A 23,861-nucleotide genomic window follows, 5' to 3' on the forward strand; every position below is an offset into this window, starting at 1 on the left:
AACATTACCTTTCCGCTCCTAAATTCAATTCCACGATTGATGAAGGCCAATACACCGTACGCCTTCATAACCACAGAGTCAACCTGCGCAGCTGCTTTGAGTGTCCTATGGACTCGGACCCCAAGATCCCTCTGATCCTCCACACAGCATAACAGTCTTACCATTAATAATATATTCTGCCATCATATTTGACCTACCAAAATGAACCACTTCACACTTATCTGGGTTGAACTCCATCTACCACTTCTCAGCCCAGTTTTGCATCCTATCAATGTCCCGCTGTAACCTCTGACAGCCCTCCACACTATCCACAACACCTCCAACCTTTGTGTCAACAGCAAACTTACTAACCCATCCCTCCACTTCCTAATCCAGGTCATTTATAAAATTACGAAGAGTAAGGGTCCCAGAACAGATCCCTGAGGCACACCACTGGTCACCGACCTCCAAGCAGAATATGACCCGTCTACAACGACTCTTTGCCTTCTGTGGGCAAGTCAGTTCTGGATCCACAAAACAATGTCCCCTTGGATCCCATGCCTCCTTACTTTCTCAATAAGCCTTGCATGGGGTACCTTATCAAATGCCTTGCTGAAATCCATATACACTACATCCACTGCTCTACCTTCATCAATGTGTTTAGTCACATCCTCAAAAAATTCAATCAGGCTCGTAAGGCACGACCTGCCCTTGACTATTCCTAATCATATTATACCTCTCCAAATGTTCATAAATCCTGCCTCTCAGGATCTTCTCCATCAACTTACCAACCACTGAAGTAAGACTCACTGGTCTATAATTTCCTGGGCTATCTCTACTCCCTTTCTTGAATAAGGGAACAACATCCGCAACCCTCCAATCCTCCAGAACCTCTGCCATCCCCATTGATGATGCAAAGATCATCACCAGAAGCTCAGTAATCTCCTCCCTCACCTCCCACAGTAACCTGGGGTATATCTTGTCCTAATCCGGTGACTTATCCAACTTGATGCTTTCAAAAAGCTCCAGCACATCTGCTTTTTTAATATCCACATGCTCAAGCTTTTCAGTCCACTGTAAGTCATCCCTACAATCGCCAAGAACCTTTTCCATAGTGAATACTGAAGCAAAGTACTCATTAAGTACCTTTGCTATCTCCTACGGTTCCATACACATTTTTCCACTGTCACACTTGATTGGTTCTATTCTCTCGTATCTTATCCTCTTGCTCTTCACATACTTGTAGAATGCCTTGGGGTTTTCCTTAATCCTGCCCGCCAAGGCCTTCTCATGGCCCCTTCTGGCTCTTCTAATTTCCTTCTTAAGCTCCTTCCTATTAGCCTTATAATCCTCTAGATCTTTAACATTACCTAGCTCTCTGAACCTTTTGTAAGCTTTTCTTTTCTTCTTGACTAGATTTATTACAGCCTTTGTACACCACAGTTCCTATAGCCTACATAACTTCCGTCTCATTGGAACGTACCTATGCAGAACTTCACACAAATATCCCCTGAACATTTGCCACATTTCTTCTGTACTTTTCCCTGAGAACATCTGTTTCCAATTGAAGCTTCCAATTTCCTGCCTGATAGCCTCATAATTCCCCTTACTCCAATTAAACGCTTTTCTAACTTGTCTGTCCCCATCTCTCTCCAATGCTATCGTAAAGGAGATAGAGTTTTGATCACCATCTCCAAAATGCTCTCCCACTGAGAGATCTGACACCTGACCGGGTTCATTTCCCAATACCAAATTTAATGAAAATACTGCTGGTGGCTGGTAAAAAGACTCTTACCAGGAAATAGTTATCACAGGAGAGCCCAACTTTAAACGCATGGATGGAAATTACATTTACAAGATGGAGAAGATAACAGCATTTGTCAATCATAAATTGGAACAATTTGATTCATACTGGGAAAATGGGTTAATTATATAACACCCCATAAGGCCTGATTTTATTCGCACAAATCAATGATTATGTTGTTAAAAGATCACTCCCTACTTGTACATAGTTTTCATTTCGTTTGTTTTTTCTTTTCTATAAGTGTATACCTCAGATAAATACTATGTGGAGATTTGTGGCAAACATGAATATATGATATATACATACAGTATCTGAAATACATCTTATGGAAATGTTTGTATGATGCTGAACTTCAAACAAGATGATTTCAACATGCTCTGCATTGTGCGTTGAGTAGAATAAGGACAATATGTAGAAAGCCCATTGACGACTAGAAGCAAGAAACTTCATTGTCACCCACCAACACCATTTGGAAGGTCATTTAATTCTTCAGTCAGCTGAGTTAGCTGCCACAGTTCAGCAGATCTGGAAGTAATAAGGCAGGAAAGATACACTGTAGACAGCTGGAAATCAAGCAGCTTCCTACCTCATTGGCTGTACTGTAGAGCTTTTGTTCAGTGTGAGCGTGGGCATCACGGACAAATTCTTCTTCAGACAGCTTTCCTCTGGTCAGCTCCAAATCTTGACAAGTCTCCTGGAGTGCCTGCTCTCGCTGTTGCAGTTCAGACACACACTGTTCAAGCTCTTTCTTGCCATCCAGAAATAGCTCTTTAACCTGAAGTTAAGCAGGGAGGAACAAAAAGGGGAATTATCGTCTGGATTCCACTTAGGATCAGATAAAATGGTTAAATAAACATCCAACACTATGATACTAAAGTCATCCCCAGAGGTGGTGACTAATCAGCCAATTGCTATCAGCACTTGGCATTTTGATTTCAGATTTCAATATCTATGGAATTTTAATTCCACAATCCAGAATCAATGTTGGCATTCATAGCAAAAGGATTTGAGTACAGGAGCAGGGAGGTTCTACTGCAGTTGTACCAGGCCTTGGTGAGATGGCACCTAGAATATTGTGTGCAGTTTTGGTCCCCTAATCTGAGGAAAGACATTCTTGCCATAGAGGGAGTACAGAGAAGGTTCACCAGATTGATTCCTGGGATGGCAGGACTTTCATATGAAGAAAGACTGGATTGACTAGGCTTATACTCACTGGAATTTAGAAGATTGAGGGGGGATCAGGGGGTATGGAGAGAAAGCAGGTACAGGGTTCTGAGTTGGATGATCAGCCATGATCATACTGAATGGCGGTGCAGGCTCGAAGGGCTGAATGGCCTACTCCTGTACCTATTGTCTATGTTTCTATGTCTTTACACCTAGTCAGGGCGATGTAGCACAGATACAGGTTCCTGGGCTCAACCAATCCATGCCAGCCCAGCTAGACACAATCTCCAGCATTTGGTCTATATCCCACTAAACCCCACCCATCGAAGTATATATCCAAGTGCTTCTTAAATGATATGACTGCACCCGTCTCAACCACGTCCTCTGACAGCTTGTTCCATAAACTCACCGCCCTTTGCATGAAGTTGTCCCCTCAAGTCCCTTTTAAATCTTGGCCCCTTCACCTAAAATTTATACTACCCTACTCTGGGGAAAAGGTTGCTACCCCCCCACTTTATCCATGACCCTCATAAGTTTAAACATTTCTATAAAGATCGCCCATCATTATCCTATTTTCCAAGGACCTAGTCTGGCCATCCTCTTGCTTGGCATCTCTACATTTCTCAACTGTTTCCTTTAAAATCCCAGGATAGAAGAGCTAGTTTCAGAATATTTGTAACTCACTTTTGCTCTTTATCATCACTAAGTACTTTAGTTTTAGCAAGACCCAACTCAGTCATTAGTTTTCTAGGGATACTAGCTCTTCCTTCAATTTAAATAGTTTTGCAAAGTACTCGGAATCAATTGTATTTCCATTACTTAAAGAAACAAAAGCAGGTTACCCAGTCCCAATTACAACCTGTCTCCTGTATCATAAAGCATGTGTATCATTTCTTTATAATGGGCACAGTTACCTCACCTATTTCTTTTTATTTATCCCTCTTCAGCTACCTGGATGTGTAGTAAATCTAATTTTATAAGTATGCCATTAACTTTACCACACCAATTTATTTTGGCAAATAAAACTATTCATTAAGAGTACACACTAGCTGTGTTACATAAACCCATTTTAGAAGTTATCCCAGCACTCTGCTACATGTGTCCAAATTATAGACTTCTTGGTTTACTGATCACATACAAGTCAACTTTTCTCAGCTTTAGACCACCAATAGCTTTAACTATTGCCACTCAGTGTTCCTCTCTTCAATACACACATTGAATTTATTAAGAATGGTATTAGAAAAACATTCATATGACATTTTGCTAAATCATTCTCATCACCTACTCTGATAATGGCCCACACCTTTTTTGATCATTTGGATACATTTCTGCAAAAACCTATTTTACGCCCAATCCAGAGATTAATTGCTTTGTGAATACAAGGCACTTCGCTTATCTTCATCTATATGAAAAGTTCTTCCAGCTACGTACTGGGTGAACTGGTCAATGGCTGGAAATTAAGTTCATCCTTCCCTTTAGCAACCATCTGAGGTTGAGGCCAGATTCTTCAACAGCCTCTGTATGGAGCTTGATCCAAACTGATACAATCTATGACAAGACCCTTTTCCAATTCCGGAATATCATCCAATTTGCCCCTGCTTCAATTCAGCTACTACTGAACCAATAGCTTTGACTATTCCAGTGCTCACCCAGCATCCCATTTTCCACCTCCGTAAAGTGTGTCCTCCCACAGTACCCTGCTGCCTGTCCCATAGTCAGCCCGGAGCTCCCAGCCCAATAGCATGTCAACCACTTCCTCTATGGCCTCATCCCACCCAACCTCTTTGTCCTCTTCTAGTCTTCGATATTCTACCCATTTTGACATCTTCTACAAATTTATATTAGAGAACTATACTGTACCTCCAGCTTTCTTTGTCCCGGTCTGGAATTCCCACCCTCAAAGTCAAAAGTGACTCCTTAAAATCTGTTAAGCAAATTTTCTTGATAACACCTTCTGTGGCTAAACCTCAAATTTTAATTTACTTGGTAGTTCTGATATGCCAAGGGATATTTTGTGGTGTTAGAACTGCAATACAAATGCACATTGTTATCCTGGGGTAACAATTATTATGGTGGCCTCCTACCTGTTTCAGTTCTTCCTCCATAGCAGTGATCTTTTCTACATAGTCATTAATCGTCTCTTCCTGAATGGTCACTTTACTCTGCATCAGTCTAAAAGAAAAAAAAATTGTTGTATTACCATAGTATAGAGTTCCATATTACACATCTAAATTTTGCACAACGGCTGGATTTTCCTTGTTACAGTATCAAACCACTTATATTTATTATAAACAGTGTAAAAGAGCAGCTCAATCTCATTCTCATCATTTTATTTCTTGGCAAAAACTGGTAGATTTGTCACCTGCACAATAGTTATCACATGCCCAAACTTATCCCCTACAGCCCAGCTCGTAACACTTCTGTACGTGCTGCTAGTATCAGATTAGCTCTTAAATACATTCAACATGAGAACATCTGGAGTCTGGAATCATTGTATCTCACATTTAAGTAGTCCCCTCTGCATTGAAAACAGTGGCAGGAGGGACTAGAAGCTGCAGACCACCATAATCGGGGAGTGTAAACATCCATACCCCTTATCAAGCAAAGCCCTATATCAGGAGCCTCACTGTTCAAAAGTTGCGTTCTACAAACAATAAGAAAGCAAAAAGAAACAGCTCAAAGGTTACACTGAAATCACCATTTTGTTTCAATGGAAATTTAGACTCAACATTTATTTGTTCCTGAAATGTAAACTTACTCATAGTTTTCTACAGACATGAATACTCCATTTTTTTCACGTGCTGCAGCAAGATCCCGCTTTAGTCTCTCAATCTCCTCGGTGTACTCCTGCAATCAAATCAATTACCCAGTTGGACCACTTATGCCAAGTTGGACTTGAACTACAATCATTTGGAAGTACATTAAAAAACTAATTTGTTACATTGCTTTCTCACTCAGAAATGCATCTAGCTGGATTGTAGAACTGTAATACAATAAATTCTAGGAAAATCATGGCTCTATTTCTACATATGCATTCAAAAAATAAAATATCAGAAAGAAAACACATGAATTGTCATTACTGGTGTCAGAAACAACAATCGTTACTGCTACAGTTTATCTCACGTTCTTGGTTCAGCTATGCAGCCACGCAGTTTCTGGTGTGAATACACAAATAGTTGAACCACAGGTTTGAAACAAAGGAGAAAGGAAGTGAGAGATAATCAGTAACTTTAAGTGGTAAAGTTATATCAGCCTCTCTGCCTTTTGCAGATAGAAGCTGATCCAACTTATTCAGGATTTGTTTTTCTAAATCTTTGCAAAACAGAAGAGGCTGTGCCAGACTTTCAAAAGGTTACACCTAAATAATGATGACTCGTGAATTGCTAAGGATTTTGATTTTATGGCTTGTTTCATAAATTTGTAGAGTATATCTTTTTTTTAAAACATTGAATGAAGCATCTTGAATACCTTGATCAAGGCCCTCTTGGTGAGTTTCTGATTCACTTCGGGTTTATTCAAGATGTTCTTTGCACGATAGGCATAATCCAGAGTGCTCATGGTTTCCTGTAGTTGGGGGACATTGAACTGGATTAATTAACTCCAAGCAAATGTGGCAGCTCTACTTCAATGAACAATCAAACAACCGTTTCATAAATCGGCTTCTAAAACTATTTTGAGTGGCAAACAAGAAAGAACAGAACTGCCATTTTGGTCTCTATATTAACAGCTAGTTGCTCGCCTCAAGTTAGATCATACTGACTTCAAGATTCACGGAAGCAGGGGAAATGGTGGCAATAATTGAGGTTTTAGTCCGTCCTCCAAGGGAGTCCTGAAGAATCCTGGTAAGTTTTGATTCTCTACAAATGTGCAGAGAGAAAAAAAAAGCATTATGAGCAGGTTCCCAAATAATATAATGATCCATAAGTAGAAGAATTTTTTTTAAAAAGTGTTGAATAGTTATTGAATTTTACCTGTACGGTATATGAGGGGCTCTCTCAACTAATGCTGTGATTACTCTTCCCAGAGTAAGCAATGACTGATTTATATTGCCAGCTTCACGAGCTCGTTTATCCACAGCTCCAGAACGACCAATATTTTCGCTCCCAGCAAGATCCACCTTTAGGGGTTCAGAAAATAATTGGGTGCAATTAAAACCAAGTCTATTCGCACTAACTATAATTGAACAGAAGATTCTGAGTCACCAATTACCCCTCTTACCTAGGTGGAGCATATCTTATGGTATCTTAATGAACAATGTTTTCAGCTACCTCAAATCTTTTTTTTATATTATTTTTTTAGTTTTTTCTATACATTTTACAAATTAAAAAACCCCAAATCACAATAAGGAACATTGATACAGTGCAAAATTAAGCATACAATGACAATATGCTACAAAGGAAGAGAATTTAACAAAAAAGCACCTAAATTAAAGACAAGTAAACTTAGTATCCTCCCCAAGCCCCACAACACAAAAAAAAACTCCAGACCAACCACAACACAATATAGAGAATATAAATCAGGACAATCAAACTCCCAGACTGTGAATACACTTAGCAACAGAGGATAATAATGCCTACTACCAGAAAAAAAAGGGAGCTGAAAGCAAGGGACCGAAAAGAAAAATAAAACCCTAGTCAAGAGGAAGGTTATGAAAGTACTCGATAAAAGGTCCCCAGACCTTATGGAACTTTAGATCCGAATTAAGAACTGAGTAATGAATTTTTTCGAGGTCCAAGCAGGCCATAATGTCGTTAAGCCATTGAGCATGGGTGGGCGGGGCAACATCTCTCCATCTAAGGAGGATCAAGCGTCTAGCCAGGAGAGAGGCAAAGGATAATATTCGGCATTTGGTCGGACTCAGACGTAAATCTGTCTCGCCCCAGAAACCGAACAAAGCAATTAAGGGGTTTGGTTCTAGGTGCTGATTCAGAATATACGATAATGTAGTGAAGACATCTTTCCAAAATTTCTCCAAGCTAGGACAGAACCAGTACATATGAATGAGAGAGGCCACGCCCCTCTTGCATTTATCACAGAGCGGACTAATGTTAGGGTAGAATCGAGATAGTTTAGATTTAGACATATGGGCTCTATGAACAATCTTAAACTGTAAAAGGGAATGGCGCGCACAAAGAGAGGTTGAGTTAACCGATTTGAGAATCGAGTCCCAGCTCTCATCAGATAAGGAGGTATTTAAATCCTGCTCCCTGGCCATTTTAATTTTATCCACAGGGGCCCATCGTAAGGCTGCTAATTTATCTCGAATAATTGATATTAAATCTTTACCTAGTGGATTAATGGAAAGAAATAAGTCCATAGCATTTTTTGCAGGCATTTCAGGAAAGTTAGGAATTAGAGGAGCAATAAAATGTCTAATTTGGAGATATCTAAAAAAATGAGCATTGGGCAGATTGAACTTTACAGAGAGCTGCTGAAAGGAAGCGAAGCAATTATCAATGAAAAGATCTTCAAAATGTCTAATGCCCTTTACCTCAAATCCTTCTAAACATTTGTTTTAATAAAACAAACCATATATATAACAACACAAATTTGTCAAGATTACTCAAGTAGAGATCTCCTACAATCCAGTTCACAAAGTGTTTTGTTTCAAAACAAAGTTTTGATCATCTTTATAGTTTTAAAAAATTCCTTTAGTAGCTTTCAGCAACTCACCTAATGTTTTAAAAAAATATACAAAACGAAAGCTTCAATGAGTATTGTAGGTTATTTGATCCAAGTAGTTATCATAAAACTATGAGATATAGGAGCAGAATTTGGCCCATTGCGTCTACTCCATTTTTCATCATGGCTGATCCATTTTACCCCAGTCCCAGTCGTCTGCCTTCTCCCCATTTTCTTTCACGCCCTGACTGATCAAGAATCTATCAATCTTTGTCTTAAATATACTCAATGACTTGGCTTCCACAGACACCTGTGGCCACAAATTCCACACATTCACCACCCTCCGGCTACAGAATCAAAAAAACTTGACAGGAAGCAGGGATAAAACTGAAGGAAGAGAGCATGAAAAGGACCTTTAATTTATTAAGCACAAAGAGGATAATAGTTCCCAGTGTAGAACAGTAGACCACAGGATCAGGCCCTTCAGCTCACGAACACAATGCCAAACTAAAGCAAGTGCCTTCTCTTGCACGAGATCTGTATCCCTCTATAATCATGGGTTTATGGAACAGCCGTTGAACACCACTATTACATCTCTTCCACCACTTCTCCAGAGAGCGTACCCCAGGTGTCAGGATCATTCTGGAGTTATGACATGATGGAGAGCATAACAACAGATTAACTAAAAGAATCAGTCTTCAGGAAATAAAACTTGTACACACTACAATGGGACATTTTGATTCTATCCCACTGAAGTTATAGAGGGGAAGACAACAGATGAACAATCCTACTATTTAACACATTGTTAAAGATGTATCTTTGCCACTCAATCCATAGTGCAGGACAGATTTGTGTGTCTCTTAACTTTCTGGATAGCTGCATATTCATGGAGCTGCCCCTCAACACTGTAACAGAAGGGGTATATTTTGTGTGTCTACGTTTTGAATATTCTAAGGGGTTCTGCTAGCTGGGATGAGTTACCACTGTAATTAAGTAATTCTGTAAATTTATCTGACTATATTCAAAATGTTAAAGTGGGTGATTGAAACCATAGTTAATGGTTTATCTTTTAGACGAAGTGCTTTAAAACATTGCATCAGGAGAGTGAGTCTCTTGGGCTCTCTCTCCTGTAGATTCACCGTGTGAATAAATATTTTTATATTTCCCAGTTACAATTTAGATGTAACTCAGTTTTAATTAGTCTCAGCACCAGGCACCTATAACCCTCTAAGTAAAAAAACACTTGCCCACACAATTCCTTTAAACTTAGCCCACTTTTTGTTTTAAATGCATGCCCTCAAGTGCTTGCCATTTAAAAACAAAAAGGTCTTCCTCTGAACAGGTTGCTTTAGGGGGTTTTCTTCCCAAAGGTTTGATCTGCTATGGTTTATACAAAGTCAACACATGGAGATAGAGTTTGCAGCTCCAACACCAGATGGAGGTCTAAATCAGATGTTTCATTTTGTATTTAAGACAAATTTACATAAAATGATACTTACCAAATTCAGTTTTCCAATTTTTACTAGCTCTTCCCCATCAAGGGTAGTCTCCTTCATATGTATTGTAACAGAAAAAACTGAATGCGAACGACTAGGAAAGAAATTTACGAGATATTAAATATCATTTAGAGTCTCTAATACCTTGGCCGGCAGATTATTTTTCAGCAAGTATCCATAATGTTCGTTACGTTGAAATTCAATTGAAAAGGTGATCTATTTATTCTGTTTGTAAATAATACTTAAAATTTGTTTAAGAACATTAAAAAATGGTTTAATGGCACAGGAGTTAAATATTGTAGAAATGGTGCTGAAAGGACTCTAAATGCTTAAATGTCATGATTCAGTAACAGTAACTACAGCTACCTAGAACAAAATTGTTAAAACGCCAGGCTCTATTTTGTTAATGAATATCAAAAGATATATTTACTGCAAAGCCATACCCCTGAATATTTAACTTAATCTCTTGTGCACATAGCTTATTTTAGAAATAGTTTTTGGAAGTTTTCAACAAGACACAGTTATCCATACCTTGAGTATGCGTTCATCAAAGTTGCTGCAGTTGTCCGCTTTGCTGCTCCCCTCTCCAGAATCTGATAAACTTCATCTTTATTATGGACAGAAATTTCTTCAAGTCCTTTAATTATAACTCCTCTCTGCAATGCAACGCAAAAAAAACGGAAAACTGCATTTTAGAGTTCTTCAAGCCAGAAAGAAATCCTGCAGTAGCGTAGTGGCTAGATGATGCTATAACTGCTTGGTGCGGAGTCTGGAGTTCAAATCTGACTTCGTCTGTGAGGCTGTACTTTCCCTCTCTGGAACACGTGGGTTTTCTCCGGATGCTCCGGTTTCCTCCCACAGTCTAAAGTTGTACCGGTTAGTAGGTTAATTGGTCATTGTATATTGTCCTGTGATTAGGCTAAGGTTAAATTGAGAGTTGCTCGAAGCTCAGGCAGTACAGGATTACAGCGTTGTTTACCAGTAATGTTACCTTATTACGAGGGTCGTCAAACATTTGCAGCCTCTCAGCAACATCAGCTGAGGGGCTCAGAAGGTCAAAAAGCTCCTCGTTATAGATTTCCAACAAAGAAACTTTCACAGAGAACTCAGCGCCTTGAGTGGCCAGTCTTTCAAAAATCTGATGCAGAGTACGTGGAATGATGCCTGCCAAAGGATCCTATGAAAGGCAAAAATCAATTCCAGTTTTTAAACAGCTGAGGGTTTAAAAGAATGATTTTACATCACACCTTTCACATCTTCAGGACCAAGAGACTGCTATTATAGATATTTACTGTAAGCATTATTGAAATACCGTAGATTCCGGATTTTAAGCCGCTACTTTTTTCCCACATTTTGAACAGCTTTGAACTTTGCGGCCAATAATCTGAAGCGGCTAATGCATGATTTTTTTCATGCCGCCTCGTAAACATTTTGCCTCATAACAGTAGACCAATAAAATTGATGAGTAGTTCACAGAGGTCCAATGAAATTGTACGATAAATCAAGCGCACTTTCACAATTAAATTATTGTAAATCAGTCATTTGTACTCACCCTCATCAACATGGAAAACACTCGAAGCATTGTGCTGCCTACTTAGTTTAAACTATATTTGTTTTCTGTACTACATCGCGGGATGCTATGACGTCACACCCGGTTTCACGGTGTCTTGTGGGAAAATGCCGGTTTGCGATGAAACGGGACGGAGGGAGGGAGCGCATTACGCGAGCGGCTTTGGATCTGAGCGAAAACGCTGCTTTTAAGTTAAAGGTGATCAATAACTTTTCCTGGTAGGCTGCAATATATATATTTTTTTACCAGTCGTTAGGAGATATTGGAATGTTGTTCAGTAAAGAAGTATACGCAACGTATATTTAAAAGTAGCCGCGTACGGGCACGGTTCGAAAAAAAGCATTTGCAATATGTATTTGTTTTTGTTACCATATGGATTTAATTAAAAGTTAAAAAAATCCTCACGTGTAATATCTTTCTGTGTAAATATCTCATATTACAACGTGGGACACCTGCGGCCGAAAATCCGGTGCGGCCTAAAATCCGATGCGGCCTTTACAATTAAAAAATTGATTTTATTTCTAAAATTAGAGCCAGCGGCTTTTAATCAGGTGCGCTCTGTAGTCCGGAATCTACGGTAGTCAATCTGAGCAGCCAAAATGTTACCATAGTGTGACAAATCAATGATCCCTTTCTCTCAGACTGAAACATCAACTTTTTAATTCCACTTCATAGATGCTGCCTCACCTGCTGAGTTCCTCCAGTGCTTTGTATATAACTTTGGATTTTACTCTCATGTTTACGAAACAAGAAGCTACTGTCTGTGACCCAAAAGTGAATGATACTTATTATTCTGTCCCCTCATCAGCAACACTCGACTTTACTATTCATTTGATATCACTTTTTATGAAGTCTCAGTACATATTACCACATAGATAAATGCATTAGCCATTCTCTGCCATGGAAAAAAGCTGAAATTCCCTCAACAGATAACACACCCTAACGAAATCCATTGCGCACACTGTCATGGAGAAAGATTAAATGTTCCTTTGCCACCATTTTTTTTCTAAAAAGGGGAGCGATGCTTACCAATTGATAAGTGTCACCCCTTTGCTTTATCAATTAACAAATTGGCAGGATTTAATTTAATCCTTATTACCAAGACAGGTCAGTTATGATTTACTCAGGTCTGTCCAACCCATATCACAGGGAAGAGTGAAACTTTTGGAAAAGCCACAGAATGTTCTCAGCTCCTATACCTTGAAATTTGTTCAAAGGTGCCAGAATTTTTGTTCCTCAAAATGCAGTTTTCACAATTTAAATCATTTCTACTCTGCACTTGAGCAGCTTCCATGCTATTTGACCACCTGACATTTTGTTCTTAAACTTGTTAGCATAATTTAGCTTCACAAGTACATCTCAGAAGTATATCAATTGGTTGTAAAGTGCTCAAATTTATGAAAAGTGCAAACTTTTGTCCTTGTGCACAATTTCATACATAACTCCACTCAATTCACTTAGACGTTTGTAAACTCTCCAAATTCATTGATAAATTTTTTTTGCTCCAATGGGCTGACAAGTAGTGTATAATTAAAAATAAACCAAATTAATTAACCATGTTGTCCATATGTGGCCAGTTTTAAATGGATGCAATAGCAACACAAATTCCCAAAATTACATGACGCACAACTGAGCAGACATAAAGGACTACCTCACAAAAATCATAATTAGCTATATAATTTCAAGCACAGTTTTTCTACAGTTAGAAGGGATAGAGGAATAAATACAAGACTTGTCACTTACTTCTTCCCAGGTGAATTGTTCACTTTGCGACCTTTCGCCTTCCATTGTAAAGGTCTTCCCAGTACCAGTTTGGCCATATCTAATTCAAAATGGAGAAATTTAGGAAGCCCAATGAACAGTTCATTTGGCACAAACTTATACAGCAATTATAGGATTTAAAGAATGGACTTTTACAACTCTTAGAAAACCTGCATGAGATCCTTGACATACTGACTTCTCTTCTAATATTTGTACATCTGTGCACAGTAATACTACTATGACACTGTATTTTACTTTGTAATCAATGAAGTATCTATCTATTGCAGCAGCAGCTGAAAAACTACAAAAGGACCCTAAATCCCATTCTCCCTGTCTCCCCTTTCACCTTTCCATTACCTTCTCTGCCAAACATGTGCATGGTTAGTAAGGATCGATTCCAACTGGAAAAAGAGCATTTACAAGCTTTTAGCCTGGATCAAGGCCAGCAGTTACACCCTCAATGCAATGAAGGAAAAGGCAGCTGAAAACTGAAATGTTAAGCAATTCAGTTCGTCTGCTTTGTGATTGGCTTTTGAAGGAAAAGACGAGAGATATTGTTGGTCGTTTTTCTGATGATCTCTCACCTTTTAGGAATAAGCTGAACAAAATTGCTTCTTCCTCGATATTTATTTTAGTCTGTTGGCAATGTACCAGACAGGAGTGTGTCTGATTAATCTTTTTCTCTCTTGAGGTTCAATTGTGAGATTTAAGAATGTGTAAGGACACTCAATGAAAATCTTGAATTATTTCAATTTGGATGCAGGCAGATGAGCAATTATGCTCTATTCTGGTCCCACCATATTGATGCAATCACAACATCAGGAGTTTGAGGAAATTTGGCATGTCACCAAAGACTCTAGCAAATTTCTGCAGCCATACTGTGGAGAGGATTCTGACTCGCTGGTAAGGAGGTGCTAGTGCACAAGATCATGAGAGACTTCAGAGAGTTGTAGACCCAGCCAGCTCCATCACGGGAACAAGCCTCCCCCCCACTGAGGACATCCTTAAAAGGCAGTGCCTCAAAAAGGTGGTATACGTCATTCTGCTTCTATGTCCTACCGTCTTATTAAGGACCACCATAATCCAGAGCATTCCCTCTTATTACTACCATCAGGGAGGTGGTACAGAAGCCTAAAGACCCACAGCCAAAGGTGTTAAGAACATTCCCCTCTGCCGTCAGATGTCTGAATGGTCCTTGAACACTATTGAGTTATTCCTCTTTTGCACTATTTATATTTTTATTGTAACTTGAAGTAATTTGTTATGCTTGCACTGCACTGCTGCCACAAAACAACAAATCTCATGACTAACGTCAGCAATTATAAAACTGAATCTGACTGTGGGACGACAGATTGAACGAAAATAAAGAATCCTAGTTTTTAAAAAAGATAAAAAGGCCACATTTGAAGCGGGGAAATCTTATTTAACCATTTCTAGATGTTGGAAGGCTTGTCAACTTACGCAAAAATAGTACAGTTGTACCCCATGATTACTTCATCCAGGATGGGGTACACCACACTTTTGTAGACATCAATTTGCTTTGCTGTGGGTCCAAACACCTAAATTAAAACAAAGTATATTCAGGACTCAGTTTGACATTTCTTTTGATTTCTGTATGAGGCAAATATGAAGGTTCATACCATGTCAAATGTGTATCTTTTGGCACTCTTTTCAATTCCCAGTGCAAAATTGCGCACTGCAACTTCTTTTCTGACTGGGTCACAGTCAACCACGTTGGAGGCATTTGACTTGCGTTCTGATAAACTAAGCGGCCTGTGAAGAGCAGAATGTGTTGAATAACATTTTAGTGTTTGCATAAGAAATGCATACATCTTTAGAAAAAAAGCTGTGTTCATTTCCTGTCATAGCTGTCTAGACTCGTAGACAGAAGCCCAGTCACACAACAGAACATTGTGAAATGGATATTAAACAGAGACTGCTGAAAAAAAAAACCATAATCGAATACCCAAGACCTTCTCCAGTTATCCGCTATTGAAAACAAATGTACTCTAATTCTATGCTCACAACAGTGTTAGGATTTTTAAACTTGGCTTTAGAAGGCAGAAGTAAAAAGTAAGTGACAAAAATAGATTAGAGTTGGAAAAATATTATGCTCCAAGAAGTGTATGATAAAATATTCTGTGGATAAACCACATATTACACCCAAAACCAGTCAATTTTACAAATATATGGATTTTCTTTTTTAAGGAAAAATGCAGCTGTGGCAATATGCCCCTACCACCCATCAAAAAAGAAACTTCAAACTTAACTGTACATTGATTTGTACATGACATAGTCAAAAGAGTACCACTCTAAAGGTTACATATCGGAGATTGCAAATAGACATCCCACAACCTTTAAGCAAAACTCAATTAAGATTTTCATCTCCAAATGAAAATTTCTTTTCTCTCCTAAAAAAAAATCATGGGATTTTCAATTTATAATGATTGTAAATGTGTTACCCCTCACACTAGATTAAGGAGATGGGTAAAATTGACTTTACAATGTGGCTCCAGAGACTTTGGTCTCCACTGGTGTCCTGAGCAGAGGTAGAAACAGAATATCATTGATAATTAATAGTTATTTTAATCAGAAGGGGTCGTGCAATAAGGTAGCAAAATGTAGATTGGAGACCCACATAAAGAACAATACAGCACTTCCTGTTCATATGGCATTTCCACAAATTCACCTTAAGTTGCAAATCCATTATGTCTTTCTTAGAGGTCCTAAATATGAAATTTTTTTTTGCTTTTTTTGCCCCTAAAATATCCTGCTTCAAAGCCATCATTCCCATCTTCCCTTCACTTTCCACGCAATTTCCCTCATTCCAAGCTTTTCGTAAGATCAGAACAATAAAACAAGAACAGGAGTAAGCCAAATGACCCCGAGACCACTCTAGCACTGAACTCATGGCTAATACGATACCTGGCATCAATTGTTGAAATTGCAACCAAACCCTGCCAAACCGGCTGTAAAATACAATCAAACACTGCAATTTAGATACCACCATTTGCAGCAATTAATGAACACGATTAAAATTTGTTACTCTCATGATCCGCAGACACACAGCCCAAGTCTTACCGGCATCGTACAACCACTTGAATATTCTTGGCTTTTTCTTCTTTTTTAGCCGAAGAGTTTAGGGATGACATTTTGGTTTTGGTTTACAACAGCACCTGTTGTAGAGAGAAATTCATTAGAACCTATTCCCAAGTTCCCACATTTCACAAATTCATACAATTTGGTGATGTTCCAAAACTTGGGCAATCCCCAAGCAGGCATGTTTTTAAACTGCAAACTAGATGTCTCTAAGTGAGACAAGATATTTTCAATACTATTCTCTTGTATTTACAGTGATGGAACTGAAATGAGATTTTTAATCTGATGAGGAACAGAAATCACAGTCAAAAATGAAGGTATTTAGCTTGGGCTATATTGAGGAAAAACTTTCCACAGAAATCACAGTGGAAATCCAGAAATCATTCTATAAGACAAGAGCAGAATTAGGCCATTTGACCATCAAGTCTGCTCCGCCATTTCATCATGAACCAATTTTCCTCTCGGCACCAATCTTTTGCCTTCTCCTTGTAACCCTTCATGCTCTGACTAATCAAGAATCTATCAACCCCCGTCTTAACAATACCACAGCCACCTATCGCAATGAATACCAGATTCACCACTCTATGGCTAAAGAAATTCCTTATCTCCTTCCTAAATGGACATCCCTCTATTCTGAGACTGTACCCCCAGGCCCGAGGCTCCCTCATCATAGGAAACTTTCTCTCCACAGCCACTCTATTGAGGCCTTTCAGCAGTCTATAGATTTCAATGAGATCTCCCCCCCACCCCACCCATTCTTCTGAATTCCAGTGAGTACAGACCCAGAGCCAATCTGTCCTCATATGACAACCCATTCAATCTCAGAATTATTTTTGGGTACCTCCTCTGAATCCTCTCCAATGGCAGCACATCCTTTCTTAGTTGAGGGTCCAAAACTACTCACAGTGCTCAAAATAAATGCTCACATTGCATTTGCCTTCCTAACAACATACTCAACCTGCAAATTACCCTCTTTAGGGAACCCTGCTCAAGGATTCCTAAGTACCTTTTGCACCTCAGATTTTTGAATTTTCTGTCCATTTAGAAAATAGTCTCTGCTTCTATTTCTTCTACCAAAGTGCGTGATCATACACTTCCCGACACTGTATTCCATCTGCCACTCCTTGCCCATTCTCCTAATCTGTATCAATTCTTCTGCAGCCTCTCTGCTTCCTCAAAACTACCTGCCCCTCCGCCCATCTTCGTATCGTCTGCAAACTTGGTCACAAAGTCAACAACTACATCATCCAAATGATTGCCATATAACGAAAAAATGAAGCAGTCCCAACACAGACTCCTGTGGAACATCACTAGTCACCGGCAACCAACTAGAAAAGGCTCCATTTATTCCCACTCTTTGCCTCCTGCCAGTCAGCCAATGCTCTACTCATGCCAGTATCTTTCCTGTAATACCATGGGCTCGTGTGAAGCAGCTTCATTTGTGGCACTTTTGCCAGACAAAGGTGTGGCGCATTTATATTTAAGTAATGTTTGAATAATTGTTTAAACAATTCATTACGGGATATATCCACAGGTATGTGATTTGCATACATTAACACGCTACCGTGTGATATGTGCGTGCCTCATTTAAAGTAAACATGAAATTCAACCTGCACTTCAGACTCGTGTCTTCCATTGAATTAGTTTAATGTTTTGAAATTACAAAACATAACATTGGCAAAACTAATCAATAAGCTCCTTGACCACAATACCTCCTTGTGAAAAATTATCCTTTATTTCCTCACTTGCAGTACCCAGTCAGCTTGGATTGGCAACATCTCATCCTGCTCCACCTTTGCTCTACTCACGTTACACTTATGACTGGGTGTCTAAGCACGGCTCCAATGCCATATTCAAGTCTGCTGATGACACCACAGCTACAAGCTGAATCGAAGGTGGTGACGAAACAGCACACAGGAAGGAGATTGAAAATCTGGCTGAGTGGTGACATTACAACAATTTCTCACTCAATGTCAGCAAGACCAAGGAGCTGATTATTGACTTCAGGAAAAGGAAAACAAAGGTCCAGGAGCCAGTCCTCATTAGCAACTTTAAATTCATCGGTGTTATTATTTCAGAGGACCTGTTTTAGACCCAACATGCAAGTGCAAACACAAAAAAAGCACACAGCGCCTCTACGTCATTAGGAGTTTGTGAAGATTTGGCATGACATCTAAAACTTGTATAGATGTGTAGTTGTGTAGTGGAAAGTATAATGACTGCATCACAGCCTGGCATGGAAACACCAATGCCATTGAATGGAAAATCCTATCAAAACTAGTGGGTATGGCCCAGACCATCAAGGGTCAAGCACTCACTACCATTGTGCTCGTTATATGAAACACTGCTGCAGGAAAGCAGTATCCATCATCAGGGGCACCCACAGACTAGGCCATGCTCTTTTCTTGTGCTGCCATCAGGAGTGAGGTACAGGACCCTCAGGACTCACACCACCAGGTTCGGGAACAGTTACTACCCCTCAACCATCAGGCTCTTGAACCAGATGGGATAACTTCACTCGCCCCTCATTGAACTGTTTCCACAACAAATTGTCTCACTTTCAAGGACTCATCTCATGTTCTCGACATCTATTGCTTATTTTTTATACTTAATAATATTGCTTTATTTTATATTTGCAGTTTGTTGTCTTTTGCATACTGGTTGGGGCACCCTAGTTGGTGTGGTTTTTCATTGATTCTGTGATGGTTATTGTTCCATGGATTTATTGAGTATACCCACAAGAAAATGAATCTCAGGGTTGTATATGGTGACACATGTACTTTGATAATAAATTTACTTTTAACTTTGGAAATACTTTTATTTGCAGATAAGAGTATATAGTAATTCAGACATCAATATAAATGCATGGACAGAAAGGTTGCAACACACACAAAATGCTGGAAGAACTCAGCAGGCCAGGCAGCATCTATGGAAATGAATAAACAGTTGACATTTCGGGCCGAAACCCTTTGGTAGGACTGGGAAAAAAGATGAGGAGTCAGAGTAAGAAATTGGGGAGGAAGAACCACAAGGTGATAGGAGAATCTTGCGGGAGGGGGGGGTAGGGGAAGTAAAGAGCTGGGAAGTTAATAGGTGAAAGAGATACAGGGCTAGCAAAGGGGAAATCTGACAGGAGGACAGAAGGCCATGGAAGAAAGAAAGGGGAAGCAGCACCGGAGGGAGGTGAAGGGAAATACGAACGGGGAATGGTAAAGGGGGGGCATTACTGGAAGTTTGAGATATCAATGTTCATGCCATCAGGTTGGAGGCCACCCAGATGGAATACAAGGTGTTGTTCCTCCAACCCGAGTGTGGCCTCATCACGACAGTAGAGCAGGCCATGGACTGACATATTGGAATGGGAATGGGAAGTGGAATTAAAATGGGTGGCCACTGGGAGATCCTGCTTTTTCTGGCAGATAGAGCATAGGTGCTTGGCGAAACGGGTCTCCCAATCTATGTCAGGTCTCACTGATACACAGGAGGCCACATCAAGAGCACCGGATACAGTAGATGACCCCACCAGACTCACAGGTGTAGTGTTGCCTCACCTGGAAGGACAGTTTGGGGCCCTGAATGGTGGTGAGGGAGGAGGTGTAGGGGCAGGTGTAGCACTTCTTCCACTTGCAAGGATAAGTGCCAGGAGGGAGATCAGTGGGGAGGGACAAACAGACAAGGGAGTCACATAATTTTGCAGAAAGCAAAATGTGGTGGGTATGGGGGAAGAGGGGAAGATGCACTTTGTGGTGGGATCACATTGGAGATGGCAGAAGTTACAGAGAATTATGTGCTGCATGCGGAGGCTGGTGGGGTGGTAGGTGAGGATAAGAGGACCTATCCATGGTGGGGTGCTGTCGCCCCATCTTCCCACCACCCTAGGGCCAGAAGTGCCTATTCCATGCTGCATGTCAATCCATAAATAAACATCTGCAAATGCTAAAAATCTGATGGAAACGGAAAAGGCAGGAAGTGTTCAGCAAACCATATTCAACCTCTGCTGTGAGGAAAACGAATGCTTCAGGATGACTTTCTACAGAACAAGGCGGTGAGAATTAAAATGTATCAACACAAGAGGCAGTAGATGCTGGAACCTGGAGCAACAAAAAATATCTGCTGGAGGAACTCAAGAGTCAAGAAATTTGGGGAGGGAGTCGTCCATCTTCCAGTCAAAACCTTGCATTAGTTCGAAGCTGGGGTTTAAACCAGTAATGAATACGCAGAACTGCGTGAGAGGAGTCGTGGAGAAAATAGATTTACGACTAAAAGTTCGATTGAAAGGATTGATGTACTTGTCAAAAACAGGAACCAGGCAATTTAAATATACCTTGATTAGATTTTTTGATTAGTTTTAAATGTAGAGTTTATATCACGTGGGCACTCCGTAATAATTGTACAATATTTAGGCAGAAAAGGGCAAAGCATAAGCTAATTGAGTCGCAAGCTGCCAAGAAAGGGCATTTAACACTTCACTAAAGTGGAGGTTTTTTTTTCCTCTAAAAGGAACTTTTATCATCATTGTAATAGTACAGTTATGAATGCCATATTTAAAACCCTCCGGTTCCAATTTCAGATCCTTGTATTATCCTGACAGACTTTTTACACCACTGCAAAATCTACCTATTGATACAAGTTATAGCTCATAAATCTATAACACGGAACAAAGGCGGCGGCCATACAGTAGTAAGGTTTTATTTAACATTTGCTTTCTCGCCCAAAATGAGACCAAAAAAAAACCCTGTACATTTAAAAAGTTGTAGAAACCTGCACACTATCGTCACATTATCTTAAAACGGAGAAGAGAGAAGGTCAGAGACGATCTTACAATCTATGAAAATCACTCCGTTGGTCTCAAACTTGGTACAAGTTCCCCAAAATTTTAAATACAAAAAGGCGGTCACAAACTCGATCTTTCTAGTCAGACAGAGAGGCTCCCTATCGGTTGCTTTAAGCAGACAATCAGAGCTAAGCTTACCAAAACGAAAGTTGCCAGATCTCTTGAAGAAATTGCGCAGAAATTAAATTCTCAGTAGCCGAAAATCCACATGAAGTTTCTCCGATCTATCGGTCATCCGATGCCAACCTGCCCCTCGCATTCAAAAATTGCGCTTCCGTAAGCTTTGTCCAATCAGAGCCTAGGGCTGACACCGTCCTTTAGGAACGCTGGGAAGTTTCGCTGTTGCAGCCAGGCGGAGAGAATCAGGACCGGGTCTTCTGGTGGCCATGTTGATAAGGGCGAATTCACCCGGAAGTTCCTTGTAACAAAAAGTTCAAAGTAAGTTTTTAACCGAAGTACCTGTATGTCACCATATACAACCCCGAGATTCATTTTCGTGTGAGCATACTCAGTAAATCCAATAACCATAATAGAATCAATGCAAGACTGCACTAACAGGTGGACAACCAGTGTGCAAAAGACACAAACTGTGCGCATACAAAAAGAAATAATAATTATTCATTATTACAATAATCATTAATAAATAATTAAGCAGTAAATAACAAGAGGATGAGATGAAGCATCCTTGAAACCAAGTGTATAGCTTGTGGGAATATAGGGTAATGTAATTGGGAGAAATGTGCATAACTCACAACCACTGAATTGAGTTGGGGTTTCACTTTAAGGTTGGTCTGACACAACGACGTTGTTACATAAGGATTTTTAGCACACTTTTGTGTTTCAGGTTTTGGAGTTCAATAAAAAGTGTTATGGGTTTCATTAGACATAAAATGCCTCACTTTGTTTATTTGTGAAAATCTACAGGAACAGTAAAGTGATGGGGCAAGTGCAGTTGAGTGAAGTTACCTCTTCTGGTTCAAAGGCCAAAAGGTTGAGGGATAAGAACTGTTCCTGAACCTGGTGGTGTAGGTCTTGATGCTCCTGTGCCCCCTTCCTGATGGTAGGAGCAAGAAGAGAGCATGTCCTAGTTGCTGGCAGACCCCCGATGATAGATGCTGCTTTCCTGCAACAACATCTCATGTAGATGTGCTCATTGGTGGGGAAGATGTCTTCGGACTGGGCTGTATCCACTACATCTTGTAGAATTTTCCATCCAAGGGTGTTGGTGTTTCCATGCCAGGCAGTGATTCAACCAGTCAATGGACACTCCATCGCATATCTATAGTTGGCCAAATCTTCGCAACCGTGTATGAAATTACTGGCACTGCTGTGCTTTCTTTGTAATGGCACTTATGTGCTGGACCCAGCACAGGTCCTCTGAAATGATAACACCGAGGAATTTAAAGTTGTTGATTCTCTCCATCTTTGATCCCCCGATGCGGAATGGCTCATGAACCTCTGGATTCCTGCTCCTCAAATCAATAATCAGTTCACTGGTCTTGCTGAAGTTGATTGGGGGGTTGCTTTTGAGCCACCACTCAGCCAGATTTTCAATTGCTCTCCTATATGCTGATTCATCACCTACCTTGATTCAGCCGGGAAACTTCAATATGAGTCCTGACGAAGGTCTCGGCCCGAAACATCAACTGTTTACTCTTTTCCATAGATGCTGCCTGATCGGCTGAGTTCCTCCAGCATTTTGTGTGTGTTGGTTTGGATTTCCAGCCTCTTCAGATTTGTTTGTGCTGGTTTAAGATGACATTGGAGCTTAGCCTTGCAGTAATCTGTATCAAGTGGATAGTGCAGGGTGCTGAGTGCACAGATTGTGGTGCACCAGTGCCGATGGTGTTTGTGGAGATGTTGCTGCCAATCCCAACTGACTGGGGTTTGCAGGAGAGGACATGGAGGATCCGGTTGGACAAGGAGGTCTTGAGGCCTACGTCCTGGAGCTTATTGATTGGTTTTGAGGGAATGATAGTATTGAATGACAAGCTGTAGTCAATGAGGAGCATCCCGCTGGCTGCATCATCATGGGCCAGATGTTTCAAAGTTGTGTGAATGAAATGGCAACTGCTGTTGACCTGTTGTGATGGTTGGCAAACTGGAGTAGATCCAAGTCACTTGTCAGTCAGGAGTTGATATGCCTTAACACCAACTTCTCAAAGCACTTCAGCACTTCGGATGCAAGTGCTACAGGACGACAGTCACTGAGGCAGGTTCCTGCGTTCACCTTAGGCACCGGTATAACTGAAGCCTGCTTGAACCAGGTGGGTGTCTCCGACTGCCGGAGAGAGAGGTGAACACACCAGCCAGTTGATCAGCACTGGTCTGTCGTATTTGGTCAGGTACTCCATTTTGGCTGAATGCTCTCTGTGGGTTCACCCTCCTGAAGGATGCTCTGACATCAGCCTCAGAGACTGAAGTCTCAAGGTCACTGGTTGCTGTGGGAGTTTGTAAAGGTACCTCTGCGTTTTAACTGTCAAAGTGAGTTTACAATGCATTGAGCTCACCTGGGAGCAAAACCTTGTTCTC

General features: G+C 40.2%; 1 protein-coding gene across 1 annotated transcript in view; it reads right to left on the minus strand.

Annotated features, from left to right (window-relative positions):
* The window catches only part of kif11 (kinesin family member 11), a 39,439-nt gene extending 17,855 nt beyond the window's left edge, over positions 1 to 21,584 (minus strand). Inside the window, exons 1-14 of the mRNA XM_073027479.1 lie at positions 21,468 to 21,584; positions 16,478 to 16,572; positions 15,037 to 15,169; positions 14,858 to 14,955; positions 13,379 to 13,457; positions 11,057 to 11,242; positions 10,597 to 10,721; positions 10,069 to 10,159; positions 6,919 to 7,064; positions 6,708 to 6,804; positions 6,416 to 6,511; positions 5,706 to 5,794; positions 5,032 to 5,119; positions 2,370 to 2,558 (exon numbers count right to left, since the gene is read on the minus strand). Coding sequence (XP_072883580.1) covers positions 2,370 to 2,558; positions 5,032 to 5,119; positions 5,706 to 5,794; positions 6,416 to 6,511; positions 6,708 to 6,804; positions 6,919 to 7,064; positions 10,069 to 10,159; positions 10,597 to 10,721; positions 11,057 to 11,242; positions 13,379 to 13,457; positions 14,858 to 14,955; positions 15,037 to 15,169; positions 16,478 to 16,548 — 1,488 coding nt within the window. The 5' untranslated portion in view covers positions 16,549 to 16,572; positions 21,468 to 21,584. The remainder of the gene's footprint in view (positions 1 to 2,369; positions 2,559 to 5,031; positions 5,120 to 5,705; positions 5,795 to 6,415; positions 6,512 to 6,707; positions 6,805 to 6,918; positions 7,065 to 10,068; positions 10,160 to 10,596; positions 10,722 to 11,056; positions 11,243 to 13,378; positions 13,458 to 14,857; positions 14,956 to 15,036; positions 15,170 to 16,477; positions 16,573 to 21,467) is intronic.
* Between the last annotated feature and the right edge of the window lie 2,277 nt (positions 21,585 to 23,861).

This window comes from Hemitrygon akajei, chromosome 23 (genome assembly GCF_048418815.1).
Source record: "Hemitrygon akajei chromosome 23, sHemAka1.3, whole genome shotgun sequence".
NCBI lineage: Eukaryota > Metazoa > Chordata > Chondrichthyes > Myliobatiformes > Dasyatidae > Hemitrygon > Hemitrygon akajei.